The sequence below is a fragment of the Microtus pennsylvanicus genome, chromosome 5, assembly GCF_037038515.1.
Source record: "Microtus pennsylvanicus isolate mMicPen1 chromosome 5, mMicPen1.hap1, whole genome shotgun sequence".
Taxonomy (NCBI): domain Eukaryota; kingdom Metazoa; phylum Chordata; class Mammalia; order Rodentia; family Cricetidae; genus Microtus; species Microtus pennsylvanicus.
The window spans coordinates 47849134-47862889 of NC_134583.1; the positions used below are offsets into that span (position 1 = coordinate 47849134).

General features: G+C 38.9%; 1 protein-coding gene across 1 annotated transcript; it reads right to left on the minus strand.

Moving 5' to 3' along the window:
* Positions 1–267: 267 nt before the first annotated feature.
* Positions 268–1251, minus strand: Or6a2 (olfactory receptor family 6 subfamily A member 2). Its single transcript, XM_075974778.1, has one exon. It carries the CDS (start codon positions 1249–1251, stop codon positions 268–270), a length of 984 nt encoding a protein of 327 aa, XP_075830893.1.
* Between the last annotated feature and the right edge of the window lie 12505 nt (positions 1252–13756).

The following is a 13756-nucleotide window of genomic DNA, read 5'->3' on the forward strand; positions in this document are numbered from 1 at the left end:
TTACACTGTAAACTAGGGCCCTTTCCAGCAGAAATCCATCTTCTGACTTGAAATCTATGCCTCTTTTTTGTACTAGTTGTAGGAACTAGAAACTCTGACTCCTAACTTAATCCTCCTAACTTAGACTTCAAGAGAAAGACAGACAGACAGAGAGGAGAGACGGAGGAGGGAAGGAAGGAAGGCAGAGAAAAAGAAAGGGGGAGAGAGAGAAAGAGAGAAGAAAGAAAGAAAGAAATCAAACCAAGTTTTACGATACTTATCAACTTCCTAACCATCTCTGCCAGATTTCTTGGCATTAGTATCCTGACCCTGGTACAGATGTAGAGTGCGACGCAAGGCTCTTTTGACCTCTTGGTTGCGCAAGCAGTATATGATGGGATTGAGTAATGGTACAATGACTGCATAGAGTACAGAGACCAGCTTGTTGGTATCAAAAGCTGAGAGTGCCTTAGGCCTGGCATAGATGAAGATGCTGGCTGCGTAGAAGATAATCACAACAGTAAGATGGGAGGCACAGGTCGAAAAGGCTTTATGGCGGCCAGCAGCTGAAGGGATGCGCATCACAGCGCCAGTGATGGCCATGTAGGAGGCTGCAGTGACAGAGAGTGGCCCCAGCAGAATAAAAATGGCCAGGATAAAATCTGTAAGTTCTGCTGTGGACATGTCAGTGCATGAGAGGTTGAGCAATGGAGAAACGTCACAGAAAAAGTGGTTGATGGTGTTGGGGCCGCAATAAGAAAGGCGAGAAATGAGGAAAACTTTGACCATGGAGATGCCAAATCCTCCAGCCCAGGATCCAGCTGCCATTTGCACACATAACCGGCTGCTGACAATGGCAGGGTAATGGAGGGGATGACAGATAGCCACATAGCGATCATAGGCCATGACAGCAAGAAGGACACATTCAGTGCAGCCCAGGCCCAGGAAAAAGTAGAGCTGTGTCATGCAACCCTCAAAGGAAATCAGCTGTCCATGGTTCTGATCGGAACCAATGAAGCCAGCAAGCATCTTAGGAATTGTGACAGTAACATACCAAATCTCCAGGAATGACATATTAGCCAAGAAAAAATACATAGGTTTGTGGAGCGTGGGGTGATTTCTAATTGCTGTAATGATGAGTGCATTTTCAGTCAGCACCAACACATAGGCCAGCAGAGAAAAGGAAAACAGTAGTGCTCGCAGTGGCGCAGGAGCTGGAAAACCCAGCAACACAAATTCACTCACTCGCCCACTGTGGTTCCTTCGCTCCATGCTTGCAGTCTTGTTCACTGCTCTTCAGGTGATGAAAAAAGTGTCTTACAAAAACATCGGCAAGAATCTAGATTGGAGAATTCACTCTGATAGCCTGCAATGCACGTAGTAGACACACTTAATAGTGGCTGTTCACTGAGCTGAGTGATGAACAAGGAAACACAGCAGAAGAATAAATGATTGTGTACTGCAGACACTCAAAAGATGGCTCTGGCCCTTGCAGAAGCATTTGCTGAGAGATAGCAGGTTTGAGAAAAGACAATATTCCCAATGTCTGTTTTTTAGTCTGTACAAAGGCACAAAGAAGAAATCAAAGCCATAAATATTGATAGTGAAAACAGAGAGTGATGTGTTTTCATAGAAGTAATTAAACAAATACCTAAAATAAAAAAAACAGAAGGTTTTTTAGGCTTCCCTAAAGTGAGAATTTATCATAAGCTCTATGGTATCTTTTTTTTTAGGAAATAAATTATAGAGTGAATAAATAGCAACTATATTACAACACAATTGGGTATCTACTATGTATTAATAATGGAGGCATGGTTTGGAAATATTTGTAGTACTACTGACTCTTCAGAGCAACTCTGAGGTGCTATTACTAATAATCCTACTTAAATCAAAGAAACTGAGATATAACTATGTTAAGAGTGGAGCTAAAAAAAAATGACTCTGGTTGGGAGCACTGACTCCTCTTCCAGAGAACCAAGTTCAATTCCCAGCACCCACATGGCAGCCTACAACTATCTGTAAATCTAGGTTCACAGAATCCAGAGCCCTTTCCCCACTTCCATGGGTACCAGGGACACTCACTTTATACATAGACACAGATGCAGTCAAAAAAACCATAAACATAAAATTAAATAAGAAGAAATTTTTGAACAAAAAAATTATATAGATTTTAAAAAGTGGAACAAGAAGTTTGAGACTTTAGAAAGTGTGAAATATTCAGGAGACATGCATTGCAGGTTAGCATTTGAGAGAGAGAATCTGTGAATTCAGCTAGGAATTCAAATTTTTCATGTAAAGAAGAGAGACTAAGACAAAAATCAAATGGTTACAACAGCTATCCACTCAAGTCCCACAGAACTTAACACTTACAAAGAAAGCCTAGAACTCACCTAGACATCAGGACATGAAGTGGGTCCTGGATGACCTGGGGGCTGAAAATCTATTGGTTTTGAAAGTTTGGTTGATTATTTCCCAGAGTAATGTCATTCCTTTAGCATCAAGGTCGAGGAAACAAACACTCAGAGAAGTCTCTTCTTCTATCTTAATTACAAAACCAGAATTTTCGCTTTCAAATCTTCAAGCTTTCTCTGAATCTGATGTGTGAACAAAGTTGGCATTCCCACATGAAAGTTCATATTAATAAAGGATTTTTCAGTCAGTGTCTTTTAGGGTCATGACATTAGGAAAGTAGACAGAGATCACAGTGGCAAATAAAGTAGAGTCTCCTGTATATCTGGGTCTTTTTCTGCCCAGAACTTTCTTCCCTGTCTTCTATTGCCTGGGCCTATGAAGTGGCAGGGGAAGAATGAACTCACAAAGCAAACTCTAATAACCTGTTAATGATATGAGATCTGTGTTTCTCTTTTTATGCTAGGTTATCAGTCTTTGGACATTTGACATCTCTCTACTGATATGCTACATTCTTAAATGGAAAGTTAACTACTACAACTTCGTGGCCTTAACCATGAACATCTACCTTCATATCTTTCTTATATGACACTCATCATGCTTTCGACACCTTTTGTCTCAGACCTTCATCTTCAACATATAATATTTTCTACCTTCATATTTAAAAATCTGAAAAAGTCTTTCATATATGAACTACAAATTTTTCTTTACTTAGGATTTATCACCTAATGTTCAAATAATATCTTGCTTTTTTATTTAGGTTTCATCCACAATAACATTAAGGCACTTTAACAAAACATAAAGCTATTTTGTCATCTTCTGATGCTTTCATCAAAACATTACATCTTGTTGTGGTATTTTTGTCAGTATATTTTTGAAGTTCAATTCTTTGTCTCCCTGCACCATCCTGATCCTACTTCAGACTCCATCAGCACAACTGACTCAATCTTTGTTCAGGAAGCATGTCTATATCTATCTACACATGTCTAAACACTATCTATCCTTATTTCTTTCCTATCCCCCTCATAGGACTGGTAATGTGCCTCTCATTACTTCTTCCAATAAACCTGTACATACCATCACTACTATTGCTCAGGTGAATGTTAAAAAAGGAGCTATATATCTGAAATGGCTCATATATTGGTACATCAAAAATAGATGTAATTCTCCAGATGTTATTGAATGTATTAAGTATATGTATAGAAAAGAATTAAGCTCTTCTAAACCTTTTTATGACAATGAGTAGCATATTACCAAAGCACAATCTGGACACTTCCTAGATTGTTTTTATACTCATCTTCCTATTACCCTACATGCCATCATAGCTAACTCAAGAACTATCTAAGTTGCCTACTCAGTTATCTCTCATGGCTGCAACTTTTCTCCTGTCCTGGTTCTACTACCTTCTTCCTCATTACTCATATAAGGTCTGTTTCACTTCTTGATGTCATAGCTTCTCACTTGTTCTCTGTTCACCCCACCTAAACAGCAGACATTTTAGCATCTGATTGTTTATAGAGACTTATTTATGCAGAAATCACTAACCACAAGACCATCCATCTTATGAAAACACATTCAAAACCCTCCAATGCAGCTTCAAAGTGCATTGTCTTCTCACTTTTCTACCATAGTCTAGTCATCCATCGCTGCCTTCTCTTCCTAAGCCTGTCATGGTGTTATTCCACTTTGTGACCTGGCACATACACTTTTCTCTGTCAAAAACACCTGAGCTCTCCCAAGTAATCTTTATCATTCACAATTCATTCCCTTAGTTATCATTCTTCCAAAGACATCATATTCTGCATGCAGGAATTAGGCTTTGATGTGTCTGATTCACATTCTGACAGTATTTCTTTAGTTAATGATTGGCACAGACAATATAACTTCTGGACAGGAAATAAAGGAAGATATAACATGAACAGAACAGATAAAGTGATTGTTGAAGGGAGGGAATACAGCATAAGAGGAATATATGAAGGATTTGTATAGAAATATCATCTTCAGAGAATGTAAACAGATCTCCAAGAAAATTGACACCTTTGAAAATCTACGCTGTTTGTAGGTCTGAGAGGCTCAAATCAAACACTCCCACTAGTTGGCCTCCCATGAACCTGTGGGTTGCCTCACATTCATGCATGCATATCACCAATTGGATTTAGCAGGTATCGAAAGAAAAACTGATGTGAAGTTCTGGAGAAGGGCACATGGGGGAACTGAAGGAGGAAATGGAGGCCGATCAGATTATATTTTGTTGTATATCTGTATGAAATCCTCAAGAATAAAAAAATTCAATTGAAAATCACAAAGTTAGATTTAGTGCAAGAATAGACCTTCTCTAAGATTAAAGGTGTGATATGTAGATAGAGTGAAGTTACTTTGTTATAACAATGCCAATGATAGAAGATTATGTGATGATTTCTAGAATATGGAAAATAAACAGATAATAGGACTGTAGAGAGGTAAGCATAATATGAATAAAAGATAACAAACTTTTAATGCAAAAGATAAGAAATTACCATCAACAGAGGTGGCAAAGGTAGAGAGTATAAACTGGACTTGTAGTTTTATTAGGAATAAAGAATAATCACATGGATATTCTTTGTAGAAGTCAATGAATTATAGAAGAACTGACCATTTATAGAGGAATTAGCACACAATAGAATCTACTTACTTTTTTCTATGTCCTTAACTTGTCAGAGTCCTTCTAAGATGTCATGTTAGCTAGAAGAGGACTTAGGAAGCAAATGAAGAATTGAGGTGACAAAGCAAACAGAGCTGTTGTGGGAACTCCACTTTCTCTCCTTTCTGTGATCAGGGAACTCTGACAAACCAAGAAAGATTCTTCCCTCCTCCTTCTGATGCGTTGGGATGGTACAGAGCAGGAGCCCAAGAGACCAGAAGTGTTATAAGATGAAAAACAAAAAGACTAAGATAAATGACATGAAAAATGTTTGACAAACTTGGGAAATAGGTTATCATGAAAGTTATATGAAAGATATAATCTTCTAATTTTTCCACAGTCTTGTAGCTTCTCTCTTGGGCCTCTCACTAATATGCAGCCTTCATTTCTTTCTTGCTTGATTTATTTCTGCTCAAACAGATGCTCAAAAGGATGCCATGAGCATTGGACCAAGCCAATCTGGACATCTTAAAAAATTAACATTTCTTCTTTGAATTTTATATCCTTAATATATGTAATAATATAAACAGACCCACCTCACAGGGCTTTTGAGGGAATAAACATCACAAAAACATATGGCTTAGCTATACTCAGATATATAGTCAAATTATCCAAAACTAACATGACAGAGACTCTTTCACATCCATGTTTATTGAAACATTATTCATAAGTCAAAATACATAGTCAGTATATATTCCTATATACTAATAAACATATAAAGAAATGTGGTATATATGTGCAATGGAGTTTTATTCATCCATAAAGAATAAAGATATACTTTATTTGAATGAAAATAGATGAACTAGAGATTATACTATTAAAAAATAAATTAAAATCAGAAAGACAAAAATGATATATTTTCTTTAGTGTAGAGTCTAGATTTAAGCACACACACAACACATATAATTTGTGAAAGTGTAAAGGTGACTATTTGGAAAGAGGAGGGGAAATAACTGGGGGAAAAGACAACAGAAGATAATGTGGGATAGATGTAGTAAAATTTCATATATGTATTACATTGTTTCATATAGTGAAATGACAGTAATTATACTTTTAAACTAAAAATAAGAAAATTAACGGGGGGTCTACAACATAACAGAGAGTCAGCATTACTAGACTGTCTCCTGACCACATTCGGGTAACTCATTAATTCAGCCACAAAAGATGCTCTGGATTGAGACTGAGATTTCCATTATTGGTCACTATTTATAGTTTATACTTCATTAATCTGGGGATTTTGCTATACAATCTATTTTCTGTGAAATGATGATAATGTATTTCAAGTGCTGAGGATTAAATGAAATTATGAAAAGGCTTAATACTGTTACTATTAACTCATCTAATATAAAGGTTGATAATATGAGATCCACAATCACAATGACAGTGCTAAAATATATGACCTTAGCAAAATTGTCCAAATTCTGTGGCTCTGTGGTCTCATCTGCAACCATGACTGCTTCAAATACCTTCCTGATACAGTTGTGCAAAGTTAGTAAATTAGCAGACAGATAAAGTTTCTTAGATTCATAGCACCTGGAATGCAGTGTTACTATTAGAGAAACATTTGCTAAATCTGTATTGATTTTGGAGAGATTAAATATTAGTGGGAAGTGGAAATGCAAGGAAAAAGTATTTGAGATTCTAAGTGGTATACTTCTAAGCTTTGGGGTGAAATTTTTCCAATTATTTTTCAAAATGTAAGTGATCAGAAGAAAGTATGATTGAGCAATTATCACTGTATCAGTGATGTACTAATAATAAGTCTCACGGGTTCCATGACAGATGTATGCACACACATACACACAAACATGCACACACCCACAAACACACAAGAAAAAAGAAACCCTCACAGGTCTTATTACTGAAAATGCACTGAGTTATAATAAAGTAATCAGTATTAATAAAAATACCAGTGACAAATGTAAGATACTTTCCCATGTACCATTGACCAGGAAGACACCAGAGAAGCCCTAGAACAAACAGTACTGGCAATCATCACTGCTCTTCTTTGCTCACCAGAACCACCGGGCAAAGCCACGTTGCTGAAGAAAAATCAAGCTAGAACTGAGCTTGAACTTTCCTCCCTGGTGGCTAACTTTTCACAGTGTTGAAACATGGGGAAAGCTGCTAGAGAAGAGTCTGCAATAGTCTTAGGCAGCTGTGACCCCGTGAGCTACAAGACCACTCCAGGAAAACATGTTCATTTTGTAAGAGTAGCATAACTATTATGTAGAGTGCCTTCTGGACATTACAAGATTGTTGTACTCATAAAACTAGCTGCAGTGTGACTATCTGAATAAGACCTGCACAAAATTGGGACTATCAACAATGCGCTATGGATAAGGAAGGAAGAAATTCATAAGGCCTCACTCATCAGTGTGGACCAGGGGCCATCAATGGTTGTAACCACTGATAAGTTGTTGTGCTTCAGTACTTAAACCCCTACCCATGCTCCTGCAAGTCGTCAGTCACAACAAAAGACAGCAAAGTTGGAGGGAGATTTGTTGGGAAAAAGAAGACCTTCAGTTGGAGAGGGGAGGGAATGAGAGAGTGCAGTAGGGATGAAAATGGCCAAAATTCATTATGCATATATATAAAATGGTAAATTTTTGAAATGAAGGAAGAAGTAAATTGGCAAAAATCAAAGAGAAATCAGCAAGAAAAAGTAAAAATATAAAAGACTATCAGAAAAAAATTACCTACAATAAAATTACACCTTTGATTAAAAACACATTATTGGTACTATGTCTAAATACTATACCCTCAGTTTAAAAACTATCAATACAAACAACTGGTTGAAACAGAATTTATTTGGTCACCTCTGGGAACAGTAAGCAGACCCAAGATAACATGGAACCACATAGGAAAGAGTAAAAGACAAGCCCTCTTGAGTAAATTGGGACCATAGGGGTCACAGGAGAGGGTATAAAAGCAGAGGGGAGTAACTGAAGGGAGCATTCAATAATGTATAGCTCGATAAAAACAATAATAAAAGAATTTATTTGGTGATAAAGTTGGTGATTAGAATTTTATTTGTGATAGATGCACTGTTTAAATAAAGAATGTTTGCAAAATTTACATTTCAGATAGATTCAATTTTCTTTTTTAAGATATATTCATTAAACATTGTGATGGATTTCATAAAGATATTTTCATTCATTCATATATATATATATAATATGCTTTAACTATATACATCCTCCCTGTACTATCTCCTATTTTTTATTTTCCCTGGAATTCTTCGTCTTCTATGCATATAATTGTGGGTTTTTATATGTCACAAATATCCTATGTTTTCTTTTCATATGTTCTTTTGAATTTCTTGTTTTCCTTGAATATGTGTTCTAATTCTTTTTCTTTATCTTTAGGGCCTGATATGCTGTCCTTCACATGGCTCATTTTGTTGGTGAGGCTTCCACTTAATTTCCTATTAGACAAATCGAATTTAAAATTTTTTATTAAACTTTTGAAAATGTCATAATGTATTTTGAGTATATTCACCATCCTTATCTAATGCCTCCCAAATCCATCCCCACATCTCTAATATAATCAGCACACCAAGGGTCAAGTCATTATAGAAAACAGACTCCCCCTTTTCCAGCAGCTCCGAATATCAGTTGGTCCTCAACTAAGGATAAGACATCTTGCTCACCTTCTTTCATTTGTGATGGAATTTTGCCAGTCTTGAACTTGCAAATCTGTTGAGTATGCTGTCACAATCGCTAGGAGTTCATATGTGCAACCCCTGTTAATTTAAAAAAAAAAAACTGCTTCCTTGAAGTCACCTACCCCTTCTGGACCTTAAAAGTCTTTCCATGCTCTCTTCTCTTTTTTTGGTTTTTTTTATTCTATTTTCTTTTATTTTTCTATTAAAAAATGTACACTTTCTCCCCTCCTCCCAATCCCATCCCATTCCCCCACTCACCCTCCTCCCTCCCCCTCCCTGCTTGAGAGAGGGCAGGAAATCCTGCCCTGTGGGAAGTCCAAGGCCCTCCTCTCTACATCTAGGTCTAGGGGGCTGTGCATCCAAACAGACTAGGGTCCCAAAAAGCCAGTACATGCAGTAGAAACAAGTCCCAGTGCCTTAATCAATGGCTTCTCAGCCCCCATTGTCAGCCACAATCAGAGAGTCCGGTTTGATCACATGCTCATTCAGTCCCAGTCCAGCTGGATTTGGTGAGCTCCCATTAGAACAGGGACACTCAGTTGGTGGGCCAACCCCTCGCAGTCCTGACTTCCTTTCTCATCTTCTCCCTCCTTCTGCCCTTCAACTGGACCTTGGAAGCTCAGTCCGTTGCTCTGATGTGGGTCTTTGTCTCTACCTCAATCCATCGCCGGACAAAGATTCTATGGTGATATTCGAGATAATCATCAGTGTGATAGTGGGGCAAGGACAGTTCAGGCACCCTCTCCTCTGTTGTCCAAGGACCTAGCTAGGGACATCCCCGTGGACACCTGAGATCCCCCCTAGAGCCAAGTCTCTTGCCAACCCTAAAATGGATCCCTTAATGTAGATATCTTCTTCCCTGCCCTTCCTCCATCTCCACCCTCCCACTCCCCCAAGCTCTTGCTAAACCTTCCCTTCTTCCTTCCCTCTCCCCCTCTCCCCTTCCCCCAACCTTATCCCCACCCTTGCCCCACCCCCATGCTCACAACTTTTGCCCAGCAATCTTGTTTGCTTCCAATTTCCAGGAGGATCTATATATGTTTTTCTTTGGGTTCACCTTGTTATTTGGCTTCTCTAGGCTTGTGAACTATAGGCTTAATGTCCTTGGTTTATGGCTAGAGTCCAGTAATGAGTGAGTACATACCATATTCATCATTTTGATTATGGGTTATCTCACTCAGGATAATGTTTTCTATTTCCATCCATTTGCATGCAGAATTCAAGATGTCATTGTTTTTTACTTCTGAGTAGTACTCTAATGCGTATATATTCCACATTTCTTCATCCATTTGTCCATTGAGGGGCATCTAGGTTGTTTACAGGTTCTAGCTATTACAAATAATGCTGCTATGAACATAGTTGAACAAATCCTTTTGTAGTATGATTGGGCATCTATTGGATATATTCCCAAGAATGGTATTGTTGGATCCTGAGGTAAAGATCTGTGTGTCTTTGTGGGAGAGATGTGACATAGCTGTCAACTTTAGAGCTAGTCCCTCTTATTCTCTTCATGTTGATCAGTTGTGGATCTCTGTACAAATTGTTACTTAGTACACTAATCTATGGGGTATAATATACACATCCTATATACCTGACAGTAGATATGGAAAATGACAAAACCTCAACAACAAGAAAAAAAACAGTCCAACTAAAAGGATGCTGAATTCTTTGTTAAGTGGTGTTTGTAGCAACATTCATCATATATTTATTGTCAATTTATTTATTTTTATTAAATTTATTCATTTATTTTACATTCTGATTGCACTTTCTCTTTCCTCCTCTATTCCCATTCCCTCCCAGGTCCTCCCTTCCCTCCCCACCTATCCACTCCTCCTTTGTCTCTGTTCAGAAAGGGGTAGAGTACCCATGGGTGTCAATAGAGCATGGCATATCAAGTTGAGGCAGGACTAAGCTTCCCTCTCTTAAGTATTAAAGCTGGGGAAGGCAAACCAGCCTAAGGAATACATTCCCAAATGTAGCCAAAGCAACAGAGGCAAATGACCCATCTCTTCTTCAACACATTCCTGCTGTTCCATCACTAACTTTTTTTCAGTTTCCAAAGTTCTCCACCTGCCTCTATTTGGAGTGGAATCTTTCATTGACTCTTCTCAACTGGGTTATTTGGAGGCAGCGTCTATCTTGACATATTAATCCAAAAATCCTTCAATGTATTTTTTTTGCATTTTTTTTATTGATAAAAGAAGAATAAAGAAAAAAAACAAATTTCCACCTCCTCCCAGCCTCCCCTTTCCCTCCCCCTCCTCCCACTCTTCTCCCCCTACTCCCACTCTTCTCCCCCTACTCCCACTCTTCTCCCCCTCCTCCCACCCCTCTCCCCTTCCCCCCACTCCTCTCCCCCTCTCTCTCCAGTCCAAAGAGCAGTCAGGGTTCCCTGCCCTGTGGTAAGTCCTAGGTCCTCCCCCCTCCATCCATATCTAGGAAGGTGAACATCCAAACTGGCTAGGCTCCCACCAAGCCAGCAGATTGCGTAGGATCAAAACCGCGTGCCATTGTCCTTGGCGTCTCATCAGCCCTCATTGTTCGTCATGTTCAGAGAGTTCAGTTTTATCCCATGCTTTTTTTGGTAATAGTCCAGCTGGCCTTGGTGAGCTCCCAGTAGATCAGCTCCACTGTCTCAGTGGGTGGGTGCACCCCTCGTGGTCCCGACTTCTTTGCTCATGTTCTCCCTCCTTCTGCTCCTCATTGGGACCTTGGGAGCTCAGTCCAGTGCTCCAGTGTGGGTCTCTGTCTCTATCTCCATCCATCGCCAGATGAAAGTTCTAAGATGATATGCAAGATATTCGTCAGTATTGCTCTAGGATAGGGTCATTTCAGGTTCCCTATCCTCAGCTGCCTAAGGAACTAACTGGGGACCTCAGCTTGGGCACCTGGGAGCCCGTCTAGGGTCAATTCTCCTGCCCACCCTAAAGTGAGTCCCTTAACTAAGAATTGTGGTTCCGTGCTCCCCTATCCAACCTTCCTTTATCCCGATCCTCCTATTTCCCCAAGTCCCCCCTCCTTCCCTTCTACCTTTTCTCTCCCCATCTCCCCTTACCCCCTTCCCTCCCCACCCCCAAGATCCCACTTTTCTCCCCGGCAATTTTGTCTACTTCCCTTATCCAAGAGGATAACGATATGTTTTTCCTTGTGTTCACCTTCTTACTTAGCTTCTTTAGGTTCGCCAATTGTAGATTCTGTGACCTCTATTTATGGCTAGAAACCAATTATGAGTGAGTACATCCCATGTTCTTCTTTTTGGGTCTGGGATACCTCACTCAGGATAGTGTTTTCTATTTCCATCCATTTGCATGCAAAATTCGAGAAGTCATTGTTTTTTACCGCAGCGTAGTACTCTAGTGTGTATATAGTCCATACTTTCTTCATCCATTCTTCCATTGAAGGGCATCTAGGTTGTTTCCAGGTTCTGGCTATTACAAATAATACTGCTATGAACATAGTTGAACAAATGCTTTTGACATGTGATAGAGCATCTCTTGGGTAAATTCCCAAGAGTGGTATTGCTGGGTCCAGGGGTAGGTTGATCCCGAATTTCCTGAGAAACCGAAACACTGACTTCCACAGTGGTTGCACAAGATTGCATTCCCACCAGCAATGGATGAGGGTACCCCTTCCTCCACAGCCTCTCCAGCAAAGGCTATCCTTGGTGTATTTGACTTTAGCCATTCTGACAGGTGTAAGATGGTATCTCAAAGTTGTTTTGATTTGCATTTCCCTGATTGCTAAGGAAATTGAGCATGACCTTAAGTATCTTTTGGCCATTTGAAGTTCTTCTGTTGAGAATTCTCTGTTCAGTTCAGTGCCCCATTTTTTAATTGGGTTAATTAGCATTTTAAAGTCTAGTTTCTTGAGTTCTCTATATATTTTGGAGATCAGACCTTTGTCTGTTGCGGGGTTGGTGAAGATCTTCTCCCAGTCAGTAGGTTGCCTTTGTGTCTTAGTGACAGTGTCCTTTGCTTTACAGAAGCTTCTCAGTTTTAGTAGGTCCCATTTATTCAATGTTGCCCTTAATGCCTGTGCTTCTGGGGTTATACCTAAGAAGCGATCACCTGTGCCCATCTGTTGTAGGGTATTTCCCACTTTCTCTTCTATCAGGTTCAGTGTTTTCGGGCTGATATTGAGGTCTTTAATCCATTTGGACTTGAGTTTTGTGCACGGTGATAGATATGGGTCTATTTTCATTCTTCTACAGGTTGACATCCAGTTGTGCCAGCACCATTTGTTGAAGATGCTTTCTTAATCTCCTTTGAGACTGCTTGATCAGCTGATCACTTAAGAGTTATTTGGCTTTAAAGTTTAGAAATTTTTCTGATATCATTCTGTTATTAATATCTGGTTTTATTACATTGTATTTAGAATATATTTTATATTATTTCAGTCTCTTGAATATATTGATGATTGTCTTAAGTGCAAGGATATATAATCTATTTTGTTATATTTTATAGACAGTTAAAATGCATTCTGAGGCTGGAGAAATTACTTATTCAGAAAACTGCTTGCTTCACAAGCATAGCAACCTGAGTTCTAGCCCCAGAATGGTCATAAAATAGACCAGACATAAAGGTGTATACTAGTAATCCCTGTATTTGGAAAAAAGAAACAGGGTCATGCTGGCCATCCAACCTAGTTTAATAAATTTTCTGATGTTGTTGGAACAACAGCATTGCCATGTATTGTCCATATCCTGATGGAACACTACATTCTTTGTGTCCACTTCATCTGAATAACCCCAAATCAAAGACTCCTCCAACAACCCCATCAGGCCTCAATGTCTGCCTGCTTTTTAAGATTGTTTTCCCTCTGTTCTGGTTATGTTACCTGTGTTGTTCTGTTTTTCACTTCCCTGACAGATTTCTTTATTCTCTCCATCCTGCTACTGAGATCAAACAAGCACCTTATTCTATTTATTTTATACTTCTAAAATTTTCACTTGGATCTTCTCTACATATCATACTTTTTGCTGAGCTTTTCCATATTTTCGTTTTGTTCAGTGTTTATGAGTA

Bases quoted from the DNA above. Each gene is read 5' to 3' on its own strand.
- Or6a2 (XM_075974778.1), bottom strand. From the start codon at position 1,251: ATGGAGCGAAGGAACCACAGTGGGCGAGTGAGTGAATTTGTGTTGCTG.